The sequence below is a fragment of the Rattus norvegicus genome, chromosome 1 (genome assembly GCF_036323735.1).
Source record: "Rattus norvegicus strain BN/NHsdMcwi chromosome 1, GRCr8, whole genome shotgun sequence".
NCBI lineage: Eukaryota > Metazoa > Chordata > Mammalia > Rodentia > Muridae > Rattus > Rattus norvegicus.
In genome coordinates this window covers 190,365,501-190,385,415 of record NC_086019.1, presented here as the reverse complement: position 1 = coordinate 190,385,415, position 19,915 = coordinate 190,365,501, and the positions used below count along the sequence as shown (strand labels likewise).

The following is a 19,915-nucleotide window of genomic DNA, read 5'->3' as shown; positions in this document are numbered from 1 at the left end:
GCTGGTTTCTGTCTTTGTGGTTCTCATGGGATCCCAGTTGATGTTCTTGTGATAGGAACCGTTAGTTATTCCCACACACCCATTCTTCCTTTCCTTGGTTAACAAAATCCACAGCTTTTAACCCACACAAAGACTCTCAGAATGAAGACACTCTAGACAGTCCTGAGAGTCTGAGCCACCATGGACTTAACAATGAGTCAAAATTATGATGGAAACTTGGCCATGAGATTACCTTACCTGTAATCTCAGCGCTTAGGAAGCAGTAGGTTTGTGAACTTGAGGCTAGCCTGGGTTACACACCAAGACCCTGTCTAATTTTTTATATATGGGAAAATATTTGTACCAGAACTCATACAGATTCTTCATCACTACTCTCTGAAAAACATGGTGTAACTGTTAATATAGCATTCATATCGCCTGAGGTATCAAAAGGACTCTAGCTAGGTGTAATTCAGCCTCCTAGGGCTGCCTTACCAGCGATATCTGTAGAGGCTGTCTGTGTACAGGCCTCTGCTTCCTTCCTTCCTGACAATTGGAGGTAGAGTTCTATGGACACAGAGACTTTCAGTACTGGAACTCAATGGGAACACAGACAGGGAACCTGTGTCTCGTCTCTGTGCCATACCTTAGGAGTTCCACAAGGCTCAGATAACTGCTGAAATCACTTAACCTAAGGGTTTCTGTCACTTACAGCAGCACAAAAGATGCGACTATTGCAAACAGAAAATTAGTGATTCCCATTGGGCAGTGGACTAGTTTCCCCAGATGTCCAGTTGCAGGGGTGGAAGGGGCATGAATATGTACCTAACTGCTCTCCAGGCCTGGTGGTACAGGCCTATGATCCTGGTTACTCAGCAGGCCCAGGCAGGGTGTTAGGAAGCTCAAGGCCTGCCTGGGATAGAGTGAGTTCAAGGCCAGTTTGGCCAGTGCACTAATACCCTGTCTCAAAACAAAGCCCTGGGCTACAGCCGCAGCTCAGGAGTAGTGTGCCTTCTTGGCTTTAGGGTCAGTCCCCAGCTTGTTGGATTCTGTAGGACTGCTCAGCCATGTGCTTGGACCTTTGACTCCTTAGCTAGAAGGTCTAGTTTCCTCCAATTTTCCCTTGTACTTAACAAATACTATTCTTTTTTGTTTTTAAAGATTTGTTATATACACTGTAGCTGTCCTCAGACACACCAGAAGAGGGCATCAGATTCCATTACAGATGGTTGTGAGCCACCATGTGGTTGCTGGAATTGAACTCAGGGCCTCTGGAAGAGCAGTCAGTGCTGTTAACCGCTGAGCCATCTCTCCAGCCCAACAAAATACTATTCTTTTGATCTTCAATGAACATTTAACTCGGCATTGCGGGTCATGGGTGGCATTTTCTATGATCTCATTCTTCAGAGCCCCACTATGAAGCAGAAGTATTAGAGAGAAACTAAAGCTTAATGAGAACCTGCCATAGTCGCCTACCACAGAGCCAGATCTAGACACAGGCAGGCCTGACCTGAGGAAATTCATGCAACTGCCATACTTGAGTGTGTATATAGTGTCCTGGGAACCTGGAAAACGCTGGAGAGATGGCTCCGTGGCAGAGTAATTGCTGCAGAGGACCAGAGCTTAGTTCTCAGCGCCCACATGAGGCAGCTTGCATCTCCCTGAAACGCAACCCAGGGGATCCAGTGCCCGCTTCTGGCTTCTCCGGGCGTTTTTTTTTTTTTTTTTTTCCTTTTTCCTTTTTTTCGGAGCTGAGGACCGAACTCAGGGCCTTGAGCTTGCTAGGCAAGCGCTCTACCACTGAGCTAAATCCCCAACCCCTTCTGCGGGCATTTGTACACATGTGGCCTGTACTCACACAGGGCCAGCTGTGGTGGTACACACCTTTATTCCTGGCACTCAGGAGGCAGAGGCAGAGGCAGGGGGATCTCGGTGAGTTCAAGGTCAGCAGGAGTGTCAGAGTGAGACCTCTAATTGGACTACCACAACAACAGAAGAACTAGGTAGGGAGCTGGAGAGATTACTCAGAGGTAAGGAGCACGCACTGCTCTTGCAGAGGACCCAGGCTCAGTTCCCAGCACCCACGTGGTGGCTCACGACCACCTGTTAACTCCAGTTAAAAGGGATCCCACATCATTTTCAGACGTCTGAGGGCACCAGGCATATACATACATGCAGACATACACACATATTCATAAAACGTGTGTGCGTTCACTGGATCATGGGACTGCAAAATGAGTGCTCTGAGGAGCCTAGGATGCCTTTCTCTGATGAGCACACTTGGCAGTGGTTTTTCTGTGTAACCCAGGCTATCCTCTAACTCAGGATTGTAGATGTGTGTCACCACACGGGCTATTTTACCCTTTCTTATGTTTCTTTGCAATCTCCAATCTCCCCAACCCCAAACTTTCTAACTCAGAGGTCACTTCTTCCTGGAAGCTTCTGCAGAGCTGGCCACATTGTACTATAGCATGAGGCAAGGCTCTAGCTGCCTCTACTTCTATTTGATTGTCTGTTTCTTGCTTTCCCATCCATTTGTAAGTGCCCGGCAAACACTGTCTTGTTCTTTTCAACCATGTCTAGCCCGGTGTTCATGATCTCACACACAGCCATTGCCTCCCAAAGTTTACTGAAGGAATAAATTTAATGTCTCAGAGAATCCCACTGTCATGCATGTTAGTGAGTGAGCCAGAAAAAATGTGTCGCCCCTGTCCCCTTTTTGTGCTGAGGGTGAAAACCAGGCCCTCATTTAGGCTGGGCAGGTGCTGTACCACTGAGCTATGTTCCAACTAGACTTCATACTTTGCTTTGTGATGCTAGGGATGGGGCCTGGGGTCTTAATGCTGGAAGTGCTTCCCCATGCCATGCATGCATCTGTAGCCTTGCAAGCTTCCCCCTTGATATTTGCTTCCTCTTCCTTATCTACACCACGTCTGAACCCCATACCTCCTGGTGGGGATTTGATCTGTAGCCCAAAAGCTTCTAACTTCAGTTTGTTCTCACACTGGGGCCTTTCTGCTCCTTTCCATCCCATGCCCTGCCTGAAGTCTGGTGGTAACACTACCTTCCTAGGACAATAGTAATTTGTATTCAGATTGTATGTATATTAAGGAAAACAAGCAACCTGGGGGGAGTGGTGGTATACACCTTTAATCCCAGCATTCTGGAGGCAGAGGCAGGTGGATCTCTGTGAGTTCATTCTTATCCACTGCCCACCTCCTAATTCTCTTCAATCTGTCTGCCACCGACTCTCTGCTTTTCTCAAATGCCAACATGATTTTAATTTTTTTTTTCCCTGAGACAGAGACTCATTAGATAGCCCAGATAGCTTCAAGTTTCTGGGTTCAAGTGATCCATTCGCCACAGCCTCCTGAGCGTGCGGGATGATAGGTGCCTGTATCCAGCCACTAGGTTTCCTTTGAATTGAGTGATGCAGTAGGCTGCCTATTATGCCATGCTCCTTCCATTTAACGGTGCTTTAAACTTTTAATCTATTAAATTGTTATTTTGTGTGCATGTCGTGGCACATGTGTGAGGTAAAGAACGGCTTGTGGCAGGCAGTTCTCTTTACCATTTGAGTAGGGACAGAACCCAGATTGTCAGCATTGGTACCAAGTATTTTATCCTCCGAGCCATCTTGCTGGCCCTTACGGATTTTTGAATTCTGTCTTGCTGTCTCTGTGTTGTCCCTCTGTGTCTCTGTGTGTGTCTCTCCCTCTCCCTTCTCCCTCCCTCCCCTATCATTATCTAGTCCAGGCTGGCTTATGACTCTCAATACAGTCCAGTCTTCAAACCCTCAAACTGCCTCAGTTCGCCTTTTCCTCCTCAGTGCTGACTGAGAGATCTTTAATTTTATTTTTTTTTTTTTTTGAGACTGGGTCTTATGTAACAAAGCTCGCCTTAGACTTAACTATTGCTATGAATCAAGGACCACTTTGAACTTCCAATCCTCTTCCTCCTACCTTCTGCCACTGGCCTGGTGAATGAGATACTGGGGACTTGAACCCAGGGTTTTAGGAATGCTAGGCAAACATACTATCAACTGGACTACACCCCAGTTCTCGAAGTAGGATCACAAAGCAGTATTTTTATAGGATTATAGTATTTTGTTTTTAGAATTTATGTATATTAAGGGAAACTAGCAACAGGGGTGGGGTGGGGTGGGGTGGGGTGGGGTGGGGTAGGGTGGGGTGGGGTGGGGTGATTGCCAGCAAACACCTTTAATCCCAGCATTCTGGAGGCAAAGACCAGTGGATCTCTGTGAGTTGGTGGCTACGCTGGTCAAAAAAATGAATTCCAGGACAGTCAGAGCTGTTATACAGAGAAACCTTGGAAGAAAATAAAAGCAAGAAAAATGTAAAAACAAGTCAAAACGAGAGAGAGAGAGAGAGAGAGAGAGAGAGAGAGAGAGAGAGAGAGAGAGCCTCTGCCCCGCTGAGATAAAAGGCTTAAAGGCTTAAATCACCACACCTTGTGGGATTTTTTTCCCCCAAGACGAAGGGGATTAAAGGCATGTACCACCAGACAGATTGGATTTGTTGTTTTAAAACAGATTCCTCGGGTTGGGGATTTAGCTCAGTGGTAGAGCGCTTGCCTAGCAAGCCCAAGGCCCTGGGTTCAGTCCCCAGCTCTGAAAAAGAAAAAAAAAAAAAAACCAAAACAGATTCCTCTGTGTAGCCCTGGTCATCAGGGAACTCCCTCTGTAGACGAGGCTAGCCTTCACCTCAGAGACTGGCTGCCTCTGCCTCTTTAGTGCTAGGATTAGAGGCGCATGCCATCGCCAGCCCGGTTTTCTGTGCGCGGGGGGTGGGGGTGGGGTACTTAGTCTTGGTTCTTCCCATTGCAGTTCGTTGGTTCTGAGCCCCTGCCTGTCCTACAGGAGAGACACCAGAGGGCGCGAGGACACCAGTAGTCTTGGTTGGTTGGAGGAAAATTCGTTGCGGCCATAGATAGGCATCTTTTGTTTGAAGCAGGGTCTCTGTATGTAGCCCTGGCTGACCTGGAACTCGCTATGTAAACCAGGCTGTCCTTGAAGTTGCAAAGATCCCCTTCCCTCTGCCTTCTGAGTCCTGGGACTAAAGGCATGCGCTACTACACCTGACTCTAAAGCAATCTAAAAGTCGACAGTGAAAGCTCGTGGTTGGTAAACAAAAGAAGGCAGCTGCTCACCGCTATTTATCCAACAATTACTGAGCAATGAAGCCATCAGTCACTGAAGAAGGAAAAGGAAACTACTCACTAGCATCTGTAGAGATGTATTATTTCCAAATAATCCTCTAGCTCATATGATGACGTGAAATTAGATAAACGGGTATCTAGGGTGCTTGACTTCGCCAATTTGCGAGGCCCCCTGGAGGCTGCTGGTGGAAGTAGGAACGAGCGTCGGGTTACCATAGCGCAGGAGCCCAAGAAACCCTGGAGGCTTCCGTAGTCGGTGGCAGGTCACGTGTTCAACCTTGCACCGGGTGACTTTCTCCAGTAGGGCTCCGGTGTCACATGACCTGCTCTTGGGCAACATGGCGGCAGTTGTAGTGCTGCTTTTGGACTGAGCAACAGCGAGTGTGGCGCACTCATTCCCGGGGTGAGGAGTGCGTCAGCGTGAGAAGAGGGGCTGGGTCGTGGTCTTCCTGCTCCTGTCCCAGCATCACCTGCATCTCACGTGTCCTCTCCTCTGTCGGAACCAGAGGGAATGACGAAACCCAGGGCTTTTCGCAGTGGTGCACTGTGCATCGGAGCACGCTCCTAGGCGACGGTGGGCAAGTCTCCTCGAAGTCCTTTCTCCAACCTCCTTCCGTCGGAGGTGGGGCCGAGGCGTGGGCGGTTGCGATTCCCCAGGGACCATGGCCGGATCCGACACGGCGCCGTTCCTCAGCCAAGCAGATGACCCAGATGACGGGCCAGCGCCTGGGCATCCGGGGTTGCCAGGGCCCATGGGGAATCCCAAGTCCGGGGAGCTCGAGGTCCCAGACTGTGAGGGGCTACAGCGCATCACTGGTTTATCTCGGGGCCATTCGACCCTCATAGTGGTGGTGCTGTGCTACATCAACCTCCTGAACTACATGGATCGCTTCACCGTGGCTGGTAGGCACTGATGCTCCGAAAAAGGAACATAGGCAAGGGAGGAGTTCCCCAGGATGGGGTTGCCTCTCCGCGCTCATCCTGTGCTTTTTCTTTTCAGGGGTTCTTACAGACATCGAGCAGTTCTTTAACATCGGAGATGGTAGTACTGGCCTCATCCAGACTGGTGAGTGAGGCTCCTGCTCACACAATCCCTCCTCCTTTGCTGCCTCAACTAGGCCTACATACATGTAGGTTTGCCTAGTGAGGCCCTGCTGACCAGGGCTCTTGGAGGTAATAGCCCTGGCTGCTCTAGGGTTATCGAGTTGAGCTGGGACATCACACAGAAGGAGCCAGCTAATTACTATGAGTCGGTAGGCAACACACTCACCTTTTCTAAGCCTCATCTTTCTGGTCTGTAGAATGAAGCTAATAATAAAATGGGCCAATTAGACAGGTGTGAGGACTGAGAAATGCCTTGTGTGGCACACAGTGGGAGCCAGTAAACAACAGCAGAGGTACTGGGCGACAAGGACTTTGGCGAGGCGTTCTTGCCTATCCTTCTATCAGCCAGGGAAGAGTGTTGTCTTTCCCATTTGTACCGATGGAACTACATGGAACTGCCTGTATTCTTATCAGAAGAGTTAAGATTTGCCCAGGGTCCCATAAGTAGATGGGTGAATGAACATTTGAAGCCAAGTCTTGAAGTATTTGTTTTCCCTACTCCAGGCCAATGAGGAACTGGAGGCCTTTAAATGTGGAGAAAATAGAACAAGGTCACGGGTCAAGAGGGTGTTGAGTTAGAGAAGAAAGAAATCTTTCTAGAAGGTTCCATTTATTCTTATTCAACGTGTGCATTGCGTGCGTGTATGATGCTAGGTTGTGGGTTAAAGGAGACACAGTCCTGGCCCACACAGAGGCTGACGTGCTGCTGTGCCTCGGCAGGGAGGGGGTGTAAAATGGGATAATTTTGAGGTGGATGGGGCTTATGTAAAAGAAGCATAGAGCCAGGTGTGGTGGCACATTCCTTTAATCCCAGCACTTGGGAGGCAAAGGTTGGAGGACCATTGTTAGTTTTACGTAATGAGACCTTCTCTTCTCCCCACCCCCAGAAGGAAAGGAAAAGAAAGTGAAAATCTGGTTGTATCTGAGTTGGAATTTGAAGCAGTTGGGTTTTTGTGAAGCTCAGGAGAGAAATGAAAATGTTCCAGATAGTTGGGACGTTGGGTACTGAACCCTAATATGATCTGGGCAGTTACCTTGAAGATGCAGAGAAGGGGAAAAGGAAGGGGGTGGGTTAGATAAGACACGTGGTGTGGAAGGTGGATTTTGTTTCAGGCTGGGTAGAAGGGAGGGACCTCAGCTGGATGATCCATTCTGTAATAGAAGTTTTGAAAAGTTGTGACCCTGGGCCTGGATTATCCCTCTGGCCCTGGTGGGCTGCAGGGTTCGGTTGGGGATGTGACATCAGTGAGGAGGGGGAGGGTGGTGAATTTCTGGTTAGGCAGTTTGTACCCTGCTCTCTAACTGGAAGTGTGTGTGTGTGTGTGTGTGTGTGTGTGTGTGTGTGTGTGTGTGTTGGGGGTTGCTGAGGGGCCTGGACTGGGCTGTGACTCTCTGCTTCCCCCCAGTGTTCATTTCCAGTTACATGGTGTTGGCACCAGTGTTTGGCTACCTGGGTGACAGGTACAATCGAAAGTACCTCATGTGCGGGGGCATTGCCTTCTGGTCCCTGGTGACACTGGGGTCATCCTTCATCCCCAGAGAGGTGAGGCCCTGAACTCCCTCCCCACTTCCCGTCAGTACTTGCTTTTGTTCTCTGGAGTCATTTTGGATTGAAAGTGGGGGAGCCTCCTTGCTGTGCCATCTTCCATTGCCTGAGTTACCCTGCCCACTCCATCCATCCTGTTCCCTTTTCTTCTAGAGCCTTCTTCCACTCACCACGTGGCTTGTCCCCTAACTCTCTCACTGCACACCTGACCACTAGGGTTCCCCTTCACCTCTGGCCTCTGTGCAGACGGCCATTTGTCCTCTCCCTCCCCGGTGTTGGGCTTGCTCCTGAGCCCGGTGCTAGTGTGGGTGAGAGAGCAGCCGGGGTCAGCTGCCCCTGTCACTGTCCGCTCTGTGGACAAATGTTCTCCTGGGTGCTTCATGTAGCTCCCTTTCTGGCCCCATCCTTGCTAGATCTCAGGGGAACTTCTGACACAATGACCCACTTCTCCCTTCCAAAAACAATCTGAAAACACATGATGCCATATGTTGCAGTTTCCCTGGCCAATGCTTTTTTGTGATTTTGAAACCTTCCCCTATGTGCTGCCCTCAGCCCCAGGCCCTAGTGCCCTCAGGCGACCATGTAGCCTGGCCTTAGCTCCAGGTATCTTCGGTAAGCAGATAACCCCCAGTTAAGTTGAGTATTCATCACTGGGGTGTCTTAGGTGGGAGGGAATGTAGGCTTATTTTACACCTATTGAGTGCAAAGTCCTCACAGCATTGTGAACAAACGATTGTTGTTCCCCTTTTACAGATGAGGAAAGTGAGGCTCAGAGAGGTTAAGCTATTTTCTCAAAGTCACAGCTAGTAAATGGAGCCAGGATTCCAGCCAGGTCTGTGTGACTCTAAACCCAGGCCTCCCTCACTGCCTCTGCTGTTTCTCTAGCGCTAGCTGGAGAGGTCTCCTGGGAGGCTGGCTCCAGGGTGGGGTGCCACCTCCCCCATGTCTCCTTTCCCAGCATTTCTGGCTGCTCCTCCTGACCCGGGGCCTGGTGGGGGTCGGGGAGGCCAGTTACTCCACCATTGCGCCCACCCTGATCGCCGACCTCTTCGTGGCAGACCAGCGGAGTCGGATGCTCAGCATCTTCTATTTTGCCATCCCTGTGGGCAGGTGAGCAGGCCGTGGTCCTGATGTGGGGCAAGGGCTTGCTGGGGCGTTTGACCGACCACACGTCCCTCTTCCTTCCCACAGCGGTCTAGGTTACATTGCTGGCTCCAAAGTGAAGGATTTGGCTGGAGACTGGCACTGGGCTTTACGGGTGAGTTTGGTTATAGTGTGGGGAGCAGCCGCATTCTTAAGGAGCTCCCTTTGACCTGTGGATACTCCCTTTTTTAATTCTCTTTTTAAAAAAATTGTGTGAGCATCCCTCTTGATGGTCAACTTTGGGAAGTTGATTTTTCCCTTGGCTTGAGGGTCCTGGAGATTGAACTTGGATCTTCTGGCTTGGCCTTTTACTCACCAAGCCAGTTCACTGATCTTATATACGTCCTTTTTGGTGGCAGTGCTCATTCCCCTGAGCCTGTAGCAAGCCTGGTCCTCAACGGGGAGACAGAGGTGACAGCAGCCACTGTAAAGCTCTGAGTGATGCTGACCTGGGAGTTCCATGCCGTCCCTGGAATCACTCATTTTTATTTCAGTTTCCCCGCCCTGCATTGACTTTATTCTCATGCACTTAGGAGTCCAAAGCGATCCCTTTCAACTGAGCAACTATAGTCATGAGATGATATCTGATTGGATGATCATGGGCCATGTGCCTGTTACATAGTTACTGAGGGCAGGAGCTTAACGTTCCTTTTGGTTAGGTCTTAGATCCAATTTGAACTGTGAGGTGAGAGAATTTGAGTGGGGGGGTGTCCCTGAAACAATCAGGGTGCTGTCACCAAAGAAGAAACAGTGTTGGGCTTATAAAACCAGGGTGTCCCAGTAGCAAACCTTCTGAAGCCCTCAGCCCCAGTGTCTCTGGTAGCTAAGTTGCCTTTACCCCTTGATCTCCAAAGCACCAGAGGTTCAGTATACCCCTACCCGTGTTCCAAAGCTTGCACTTTCCCCAGGTGACACCAGGTCTAGGCGTGCTGGCCGTCCTGCTGCTGTTCCTGGTGGTACAAGAGCCCCCGAGAGGAGCTGTGGAACGCCACTCAGGTTCACCACCCCTGAGCCCCACCTCTTGGTGGGCAGATCTGAAGGCACTGGCACGAAAGTGAGTTTACCCCTTTCTTCCACCTCTGAGGCCTCGGCGGGGGCTGGAGTCCTAATCAGTCCCAGTGTTGTGTCCTGCCAGGAGGCCTTGTATTTAGGGCCAGAGATGCGGGCACTGTTGCTTGCTGTGGCATTTGCCTGACATCTATGAATAGATCATATCCAATGTCTGACAGTAGACTAAGCCAGGGAGAGAGAGGAGGACATAGCTGCGGGGTCTGACTTCCTCTCAATATCTGCAGTCCTAGTTTCGTCCTGTCTTCCCTTGGCTTCACCGCTGTGGCCTTTGTCACGGGCTCCCTGGCTCTCTGGGCCCCAGCATTCCTGCTGCGCTCCCGTGTTGTTCTGGGAGAGACTCCTCCCTGTCTCCCTGGAGACTCATGCTCTTCCTCTGACAGGTACTTGTGAGGAGCTGGGTGGGTGACTGCATGTAGTGGGGCGTGAAGGGAATTCACACTCAGGCCAGGAAAGTTCAAATTCAGACTCTACCAGCTACCTCTACTCTTGGGAGTCTCAGTTTCTAAGATCAATGTGGTGAGGTAACACATGGGCCTGGGGTTCTGCGTTGGATGGATTTGGGTGTGAGGGCGGTTGGGATGGACTGTCCTCTCTGGGTCAGAGGGCCTTGCAGAAGGAATAGCTCTTGTGCCCCTACCACCCAGTCTCATCTTTGGACTCATCACTTGCCTGACTGGAGTCCTGGGTGTGGGCCTGGGTGTGGAAATCAGCCGCCGCCTTCGCCGCTTCAACCCTCGGGCTGACCCACTGGTGTGTGCAGCCGGCCTCCTGGGTTCCTCGCCTTTCCTCTTCCTGTCCCTGGCCTGTGCCCGAGGTAGCATCGTGGCCACCTATGTGAGTAGGATACTGGGGTCTGGTAGGTATCTTCACATGGGGGCAGGAGGGTGGCACGGCTTTCGGGGCACCACCATGTCCACCGGGGATGACCACCAGCAGGCAACTCATATGCAGGGCCTTCCAGCAGAGTAGTTGAGAGCAGACTGGAGGTGGAATACCTCCTTTCAAATCTCAGCTCGGGGCCTTCCCAGCCGGGTGATACTGGCCAGTGAGCATGACCTTGCTGTTTCCTCGGGTGTAAGGTGGTACTGAGGCTAGCACCTGCCTCGTGGGGTGCAATGGGGACTGAGTTAATGGATAGGCCTGGTCATGTGAATCTCTTCCACTTGTGCCACCCAGATTTTTATCTTTATTGGGGAGACCCTGTTGTCCATGAACTGGGCCATTGTGGCTGACATCCTGTTGGTGAGTAGCTGGGCAGATAGAGGTTAGTCCAGAGGCTGACGGGAGCAGGGCCGGGGTCAGGAGGTAGTGTTTAATCTTCAGACATCAGCCCTATGTGTACTTGAGTCCAGCCACAGAGGGACCTCTGGGCTTGGCCCACCTCATGTCTGCCTGCCTGTAACTCGAGTGAAAATTTGTCATGGACCTATAGTGGGCATGGCTTTTCACTGAGTTCTTCCCTACCCCCATCCCCACCTCCCCAGTATGTGGTGATCCCAACTCGACGGTCCACAGCTGAGGCCTTCCAGATAGTGCTGTCCCACTTGCTAGGTGATGCGGGGAGCCCTTACCTCATTGGTCTAGTAAGTGCTGTTCTTGGCTGGGATGGGATGGTTGGGGGACCTGGTACTCCCTGGCTGGTGGCTGGTGGCATGAGCCTGGGTGGATGGGATAGTCTGGCCCAGTTTAGGCAATAGATGGCTGTGGCACATCTCCCCTTAAATCCTTTGGTGGATGGGAAGAAGCTGTAGGAAGGCTTGCCCATTAGGCTGTAGGCCTCACCCTACGGCCCAAACATTCCCCTTCCCAGCTTCTGTTCATTTTCTTGGTCAGGGCTCCACATCCCCGTGTCTCTGACTCTCCTCTCCCTGCAGATCTCTGACCGCCTCCGAAGGAGCTGGCCCCCTTCCTTCCTGTCCGAGTTCCGGGCTCTGCAGTTCTCTCTCATGCTCTGTGCTTTCGTCGGGGCCCTGGGTGGCGCGGCCTTCCTGGGCACCGCCATGTTCATTGAGAATGACCGCCGGCGGGCACAACTCCACGTGCAGGGTCAGTGAGGGCCACTGTCAGGGTCTACCTTCACAGTGCCATCTGTCTGTCTGTCCATCTGCCTGTCTGTCAGCCTCCAAGTACACGTTCCACGGTTCTCCCTCCACTCAGACTGTCCCATACATTCATGCCACCAGCTACCTGCCAGGGGCAAGAGCCCAGCTTCCCTGGCTCATCCAGCTCAGCATTGAGTCTATCAGAAAGTGGATTGGACTTTCTGCCTGTGTGCAGTTCTGAGGGCCCTCACTGCTGTTTCGTCTGTATTCCTCTGCCTGTTTGTCCTCTGTCCCCTTGCTGGCTCTTATCTTACTGGCTTTGGCTCTGATCCCTTTCTCAAAGGTCTGTTGCATGAGACCGAGCCCTCAGATGACCAGATTGTGGTACCTCAGCGAGGCCGTTCTACCCGAGTCCCTGTGTCCAGTGTGCTCATCTGAGGAGCCGTTGCTCGAGCCCAGCCATAGATGTCACAGCTGGTCCTGGGCCCACCCCAAACGGTTCCCAGGCAGAAGCCCTCACCAGGCCCAGGTCCAAGAAGGAAGCCCTGGGATAGATCCCAGCTCCCAGACACTACATGGGCAGCCCAGGGAAGAGATGGGTGTCCAGAAATGGGGGTTGTCCTCTCTACTAGGGTAGCCCAAGGGGTTTGGTGCTATTTGTAACGGATGTAAATAAAATTTGTAATCAGACTCCCGACTGACTGCTTGTCTCTCTGTGGCTGCCACTGGCTTCAGGGAAATATCTGTAGCCTCCGGATTCACCAGGGGCTGTCAGGTCACCCTGTGGGTAAGTCCCTGTCTTCTGGGCTTGGTAATCTAGAAGGAGGGCTGCTCTTTTCTGAGTGAGCTGGCTCGGTGTGACCGTGACTCACCGTGGTCCTCTGGAAGTCGCTCTCCCAGTACGTGAGCCTAGGAGCTGGGGGCAGTGGTACCCTTGGTCCACACAGGCCCTGGCAGAGCCTCCTTGCAGTTCTCCCACCTGAGGAGGCTACAGCTGGCCTGGTTGGCACGTGTCTCCTTTCCTAGTGGAGGGGTTGCCTCATTCTGCAGCCTCAGACCCTTCCTTCACACAGTCCCTTTGCCTCCTCCCCCTTCCCACAACTGGGTGGGGGTGAGTGGGCAGGGGGCAGGCTCAGCCGGCTGAGGAGCCTGATGATTTCCTGCCCTCACCACAGCTTCCTGTCGCACGCGGGTGGTGAGAAGGAGAGGCAGGCGGGGAGCAAGAAAGGCAGGTACAGCTGGGCACAGGGATCGTGCAGCTGGTGGCTGGGGCACAGGCCCCAGCGCTGGCTCCGGGACTAACACCTTTCCGGAGCCAACGCTAATCTCAACTCAGTCGAGCAAGAGAGCAGACGCAGCTGCCGGCTGCTGGATCCCAGGCTGGGGCCCGCTTGGTCCCACACCCCTCCAGGGGCTGCGGTGCAGCAGGGCCTGGGGCAGGTGCTCTGCAGATGGAAGCAGACGCCTTGAGCCCTGTGGAGCTGGGCCTCCTGCTGCTGCCCTTCGTGGTCATGCTCCTGGCTGCCCTATGCGTGCGCTGCCGTGAGTTGCCAGGTAAGTGGGGAGCTTTGGGCAAACGGGATGCTGGACACTCCATCGAATCCTCATGCCGTCCCCGGCCCTTCACCCTCCAACTGTCCCTACTTCAGTCCTGGGTGGGGGTGGGGGACCTGCGTGTCTTGTTCCAATGTACCTGATCCTGCCTCATTGGCTGTCTCTCCTCTAGCCTCCTATGACAGTGCTTCCACAGAGAGGTGAGTGGCAAACCCATGGCCCTGTGTGTCTTCCCTTTGTTCCAATCAAGGACTTGGGGCTGGGGCCCAAGGCCCAAGCCCTTGTACTCAGGCTATCTCTTTCTTGCCAGTTTGTACCCAAGGAGCATCCTCATCAAACCACCTCGTGAGTTCCGTGACCCTGGCCTTCCTCGAGGTTTCTTAAGATTGTGCCTTTGTCCTGTTCATCTTTAGCTGTCTGAAGGGTTATTACCTGGCTTGGGATAGGGGGAAGTGGGAGCCCCAATGTCTGTCTAGGGCATGGTTTTCAGGGGTACATCTGTCCTTAGAGGCCTTGATGAGGGTGGGGGGATGTCTGGCATCATCCCTTCAAGCTTTCTTTGCTCTGTGTCCTCAGAAATAACCGTCCCCCGAACACCTGCTACTTCCTACCCTCTTGTCACTTCCTTCCCACCCCTGAGGCAGCCAGACCTGCTCCCCATTCCGTGAGTATCCCCCAACTCCCTCCCTCGGATCTACTGTGCTTCCACACCTTCTAGGTTGGGGAGGCACTTTTTCCTGGTTTAACCCCTCTTGCTCCCAGAGGCCTACCCAGATGTAATCTCTGGCCTTTGGCTTCCAGGAGATCCCCACAGCCCCTCGGGGGCTCCCATCGGATGCCATCTTCCCGGCAGAATTCAGATGATGGTAAGGGTGTAGAGCACAGGAGGGCGTTGGGGAGGAAGTGCAACCTGAGCTGACTCGGTCTTCCTTTCCCTCTCTCTTTGAAGCCAACAGTGTGGCGAGCTACGAGAACCAGGGTGGGTCTGGGGTCTAGGGTAGTGGGTGGGGTGGGGAGGCTGGAGCTGTCCAGGTCATGTTGACTCCCCTTCCTCATAGAGCCAGCCCGTAAGAACGTGGATGAAGATGAGGATGAAGATGACTATCCTGAGGGCTACCTGTGAGTGGGGAGGTGGGAGGTGGCCGTGGAAGTTGGGTACCCTTTATCAACTCATTCCTTCCTTCCAGAGTGGTGCTGCCTGACAGTAGTCCTGCTGCCGTCCCTGTTGTCTCCTCTGCTCCGGTGCCCAGCAACCCTGACCTTGGAGACAGTGCCTTCTCTAGTGAGTCAGGCTTTCTGTCTACCTCCTTCCGCCATGTGCTGCCAGCCTCTCCTTCCCTCCCTCTGTCTCTGTAATGATTGCCGCTCTTCCATTTCCTCCTTCAGATGTCCAGCTTCCTGCTCTCCACCTTCCATTGTCTTGTTTTTCCTTTCACCTTTGCTCCCTCCTCTCTGTTGTCCAAGAGATTTCCTGACTCTTCTTGAACCCTTCCATTGAAATTTCATTTCTCGGCTGGATGTGGGGGTGCATGCCTATATTCCCAGCATCAGGAGGCTATGGCAGGAGGGTTGAGTTGGAGGTTAGCCTGGGCTACATAGTGATACCCTCTCTTCAGAAACCAAAACAGCACTACGATCAACAAAAAGAAAATAAAAGAATCCATTTCTCTTATCTGAAAGTCCCCCCTCAGTTCTTTTTGTATAGTACCCTGTTCTTGTTTCTTGGAAGCAATATCATCTAATGTGTCTGTAAGAACTTTGATTACAGATTGTTTCTCTCTGTGTCTCTCTCTTGTCTCTGTCTCTGTCGTTCTGCATATCTGTCTGTCTCTCACCCCCTCTCACTGAAGATGTCTTCTGCGTACCCACATGGTCTTTGTTTCTCTTGGACCGCTTTTCTCTGCTTTGGTCTTTCTCCTTCCCTGAACTTTCCTCAAGGTCTGGTGATCTTCAGTTTTCTACCCTCTTGTCTCTGCATAGCATGAGTATCCTTTACCTGAAACACTTCGATACAGATTTAGAAATATTTATAAATATATAATAAATTCTTTTGAATATGAAACTCAAGATTAAACATGAGATTAATTCACTTATGTTTTATATACACCATTATATAATATATACCAAGTCTGAAGGTAGGTTTTTGTTTTGTCTTAGTTTTATTGACATCGGGCTTCATGGTCTAGTCCTGGCTGTCCTGGAACTTGATATGTAGACCAAGTAGACTCGAACTCAAATTAAAGGTGTAGGTTACCATGCTCAGTCTTGAAAATCTTTTGCATGAAATCAAAGTTTCATGGAATTTTCCATTTGTGGTAATGCACGAGTACTTAAAGGGTTTTGGATTTGGAATATGCTGAATTTTGGAGTTTTAATTCAGAAACACCCAACCTTCTGCATTTACCCTAGACTATTTACCCTAGACTATCATGTCTGTAATCTGGCTCTGGTTTTGTTGTTGTTTGTTTTTTGTTTTTGACAGAATCTCACTGTGTAACCCTGGCTGCTGTGGAACTCACTTTGTAGACCAGTCTGGCCTTTACCTCATAGAGTTCCAATTGCCTGTGGCTTCTGAGTTCTGAGATTATAGGTGTATTTCCATTTGGTTTTTATTGATAGTCCCCCCACACTCCCATATAGGGTTTCTCTGGGTGTCCCTGGCTGTCCTGAAACTCACTCTGTAGACCAGGCTGTCTTTGAACTCAGATCTACCTGCCTCTGCCTCCTGAGTGCTGGGATTAAAGACGTGCACCACCACCATTTGTAACCAGATTTCTAATCTGTCATTTCTCTCCTGAACCCTCGAGTGTTTGAATGATCTCTTCCATCCATCCGTCTGCTCTCACTCCTCATTTCCTGGTTATGTCTGCTGGCTTACGCTAGGGATTTAGTGAGCCAATTCAGCAAACTTATACTGGTAAAAGCATCATTGCTAGGGGCAAAATGACTCTTTTTAAATTCAGCAAGAGACTGTGTCTCAAAGAACTATGGTGGAGTGGATAAAGCCTCTATGTGTTCCCGAGTGTGTGCATAACTCACACAGAGATACTAAGAGAACTGCTGTTAACTGAGGACCTACCTTATGGCCTCGTAGTGTGTACAACTCATTAAACCTCACAGTTTGTGGGTGCTCTGCTGACTATACCCCCTTCCCCTCCTGCCCCTCCCTTCTCTAGAGTTTAGTTGTTTAAGTTGATACATTCTTGCTGTTGTGATGCAGTCTGTCCGTTAAGTCCTGAGCTCAAGTTACCTCAGCCTTCTGGGCCACAAGGTTTATCAATAGGTACATGGTAGCACATAGCTGTGAACTCCATTCTACAGACAAGGAAACCAGAGAGCATTTAGGGTACCTGTCTGAGGTTAGATAGTCGCTTAGTGCTGGAGCTGGGGTTCAAGTCAGTTTATTCGACTCAGAAGCTCAGCTTGTCCGCGTGCTCGCACAGAAACCAGGTAACCATGAAGCCAGAAAGCAAAAAGCCATGTAACATTGTGAGTGACCTTCGTGGGCCTGGGAGGTACGGTGAGGGCAGTGGCTGGTAATGTTGAGAAGCCAGACAGGTCTGAGAAGAGGAGATGCCAACTGGACCAAATGGGCCACCTCTTCACACATCAGCAAGCAACATCACCAAGCACTCTGCATTCTGTACTCTGAGCTCCTTGGATCCCTGTTCCCCATCCTCACTACCCCCTCTGTTCCATTTCCCCAGAGGCACTGGTCCAGTAGATCTTGCCCTGCCCAGTCTTCTCCCCGTGCTTTTCCTGAATATTCATTCTCTCTATATTGTGAAACTGCCTTGGGCGAAGGTTGTGTGTAGAGACCTGGATGTCTGAGTTGGGGGAGGAGGTGTTTCTGGGGACCAGTGCCTGGCTGAGTGTCTTTTAGTAACTGTATTGCAATGGCTGTCCTCCAGTGGAGTCATGTGAAGATTACGTGAATGTCCCTGAGAGCGAGGAGAGTGCAGAGGCATCTCTGGGTAGGTGACCACACTCCATGCACGGCCTTTAGCTTCTCCCCACCCTGTGCATGGCCTGCCCTTCACTCCATTGTCCCTGCTGATCTGTCCCCACAGATGGGAGCCGGGAGTATGTGAATGTGTCCCAGGACGCACAGCCAGTGATCAGGGCTGAGCTGGGTAAGTACCGAGGTGTAAGGGGGCAGGAGCTGGCTTGGCCTGCAGACTGAACACCAGTCTCCCTCTGCCTTTCCCTCTCAGCCTCTGTGACCTCCCAGGAGGTGGAAGATGAAGAAGAGGAGGATGTGGATGGAGAGGAAGCTCCTGACTATGAGAACCTGCAGGAACTTAACTGAAAGCCTGGTGAGTGGCCTCTGTCTCCACCCCTGCCCTGGGCCCTCTCTTCTTGGCCATCCCCAATGGTTAGGCACGTACTTTGTGGCTCTGGATACCCGAGTGGTTTCATGAGTCCATGATTGTGTCCCCCCTGTGTCCCCTGCCCTGCTGTGTTTCAGCTGCAGCTATCAGTCCTGGAACTGGACTTGCTGGGGGTGTCGCTAAGGGAGTCCCATTTGACCTCTGCCTTGCCTACAGCCTGAGAATCTCCCCTAACTTATTGTGACTTTGGAGCTCAGTCTGTGTCCCCAGTATTCTGCACCTTCTGATGAAGCCTGAGAATGAATCTAGTTCCAGCCGGACTATGTCATAGAATAAAGGCCACGTGGCCCAAAATCTCCCTTTTGTTTTATTTATTTATTTTGCTTAACTGGGATGGGTCTTGCTATGTTGATCAGGCTGGCCTCGAACCTGTGGGTGATCACCCTGCCTCTGTCTCCCAAGTGCTGGGATTACAGGTGCGAACCATAATTCACAGCTGTCAGCAGCACTGTGAGTTCTGGGGTCCTGGAAGGCTGGGAGATGGTAACTATGGGTTGAAGACGACCTTTTTCTTTGTGGGATGTTTGTTGAATGTGTATATACATGTGACCTTTGGGTCTAGGGGTGTGTGTGTGTGTACGTGTACATACAAGTCTGCAGTCAGAGCATCCAGATGGCCCTGTCTTTCTGTCTGTGGGTCTCCCTCCTCTACAGGGGTCCTACCAATTTCTCAACAGTCTTGATTAAGAACTGTAAGTGACAGCAGACAAGGACTTGGACACAGCCATGTTCTGAGTGAGACCTATGACCCAAGCTGTCCCTTCTGGGGCTCAGGATGTATCTCCTCAGAGGTTCATGGAAGTGCGTCTGTTCATAGTGACAGTGGCAGAGAAGGGTACTCTGGGTGGGAGCGTGCCCACCCTGAAAACTCCTATTCCCAACACTTGCGAGTCAAAGGACTGGCCTTGACAACACCTCAGCAGGTCTTTTGGTGCTTACCTTTTGTGTGATTCTCAGTGAAATAACTGGAGTGGTCAGACGCGGGAGTGACCACTGGTTAATCTCAGCTGCTCCAGGGGTTGAGGTGGGAGGATTCCTGGAGCCTAAGAGTTCAAAGCCAGCCTGACACACATAGTGGAAACCTATCTTTTACCAAAGTGGCCAAGGCAACTGCAGTAGGTACTGCCATCAAGTTTCAGTCCCGCCGTGGTAGCGTGCCCGCAGGCCTCACTGCTGCATCAGTTTACTAGGTCTGGAAGTGGGCAACGGTCTGATGAGTGGTTGTCCACTGGGCTGGCTCCCTCACCTGGGTTCTGAGAGTTTTCTCTTGGTCTCCTTCAGGACCCACTCTTCTCCCAGTTCTGTGTGGATTTAGAGGCACCAGCACAGGCCCCAGTCCTGGGATGTCAGCTGATCCTCTTCCTGCATTGCACGATGGTTCAAGTTGCAGATTTTGCAGATACATTTCACTGCAGCTCACTGGGCAGTGGGGTCAGCCTGGGGTCTTTGTAAGAGACCCCTTTTGATCCTAGCTGTAACTGGGCTGGAAGCTGTAGTTCTGGAGACCCCATTTGCATGCCCTGCCTCTGAGAGAAGCTGTGGAGAGGAAGGGTGGCTTAGACATGGATGTTTTCCTGAATCTACTCACTTATGAACCTCTACATCTCAGTCATGTGGGTCAGTAAATCACAGCGTGTGAGCAACTGGTTTGAGTTGGAGTGTGTGTTGTGTGGTCAATGCTGCTCCAATGGATACACAGAGTTAGTGGTTCTTTCTGGATGCAGAGGTGATCTAAACACCAAGGTACCCACTGAATCCCATCGTTTAATCACAATGGTGTCCCCATTGACATTTAGGGCATTTTGTAGGTAAGCGAACCAGAGAAGTGAGATAACGTGCTTGAAAATGCACAGCCAGAAATGATCTATGATTAGATCTGGGCCTCCAGAGTCACACTTCTTGGTAGC

General features: G+C 51.3%; 2 protein-coding genes across 8 annotated transcripts; both read left to right on the top strand.

The window, feature by feature from the left end:
* Positions 1 to 5,223: 5,223 nt before the first annotated feature.
* Positions 5,224 to 12,753, top strand: Spns1 (SPNS lysolipid transporter 1, lysophospholipid). 6 transcript variants are annotated; one of them, XM_017589399.3, is made up of 13 exons: positions 5,425 to 5,560; positions 5,664 to 6,060; positions 6,158 to 6,223; positions 7,668 to 7,804; positions 8,766 to 8,917; positions 8,999 to 9,065; positions 9,859 to 10,004; positions 10,246 to 10,401; positions 10,666 to 10,855; positions 11,198 to 11,263; positions 11,506 to 11,604; positions 11,896 to 12,067; positions 12,407 to 12,753. In XM_017589399.3, the coding sequence occupies exons 2-13, from the start codon at positions 5,820 to 5,822 to the stop codon at positions 12,499 to 12,501; spliced, it is 1,587 nt and encodes a 528-aa protein (XP_017444888.1). In that variant the 5' UTR covers positions 5,425 to 5,560; positions 5,664 to 5,819; the 3' UTR covers positions 12,502 to 12,753. The 6 variants fall into 6 exon arrangements, with proteins under 6 accessions (XP_063123763.1, XP_063123760.1, XP_017444888.1 ...); NM_001039208.2 differs by having other exon boundaries at positions 5,474 to 6,060; XM_063267693.1 differs by lacking the exon at positions 7,668 to 7,804 and having other exon boundaries at positions 5,224 to 6,060; positions 8,866 to 8,917.
* A 147-nt stretch (positions 12,754 to 12,900) lies between these two features.
* Lat (linker for activation of T cells) lies at positions 12,901 to 18,305 on the top strand. Of its 2 annotated transcripts, NM_030853.1 has the most exons (12): positions 13,280 to 13,617; positions 13,790 to 13,817; positions 13,928 to 13,962; positions 14,194 to 14,281; positions 14,419 to 14,483; positions 14,567 to 14,596; positions 14,676 to 14,736; positions 14,805 to 14,899; positions 17,529 to 17,591; positions 17,688 to 17,750; positions 17,832 to 17,933; positions 18,086 to 18,305. In NM_030853.1, exons 1-11 carry the CDS (start codon positions 13,515 to 13,517, stop codon positions 17,924 to 17,926), a joined length of 726 nt encoding a protein of 241 aa, NP_110480.1. In that variant the 5' UTR covers positions 13,280 to 13,514; the 3' UTR covers positions 17,927 to 17,933; positions 18,086 to 18,305. The 2 variants fall into 2 exon arrangements, with proteins under 2 accessions (XP_063131113.1, NP_110480.1); XM_063275043.1 differs by lacking the exon at positions 14,567 to 14,596 and having other exon boundaries at positions 12,901 to 13,617; positions 18,086 to 18,302.
* Positions 18,306 to 19,915: the final 1,610 nt, after the last annotated feature.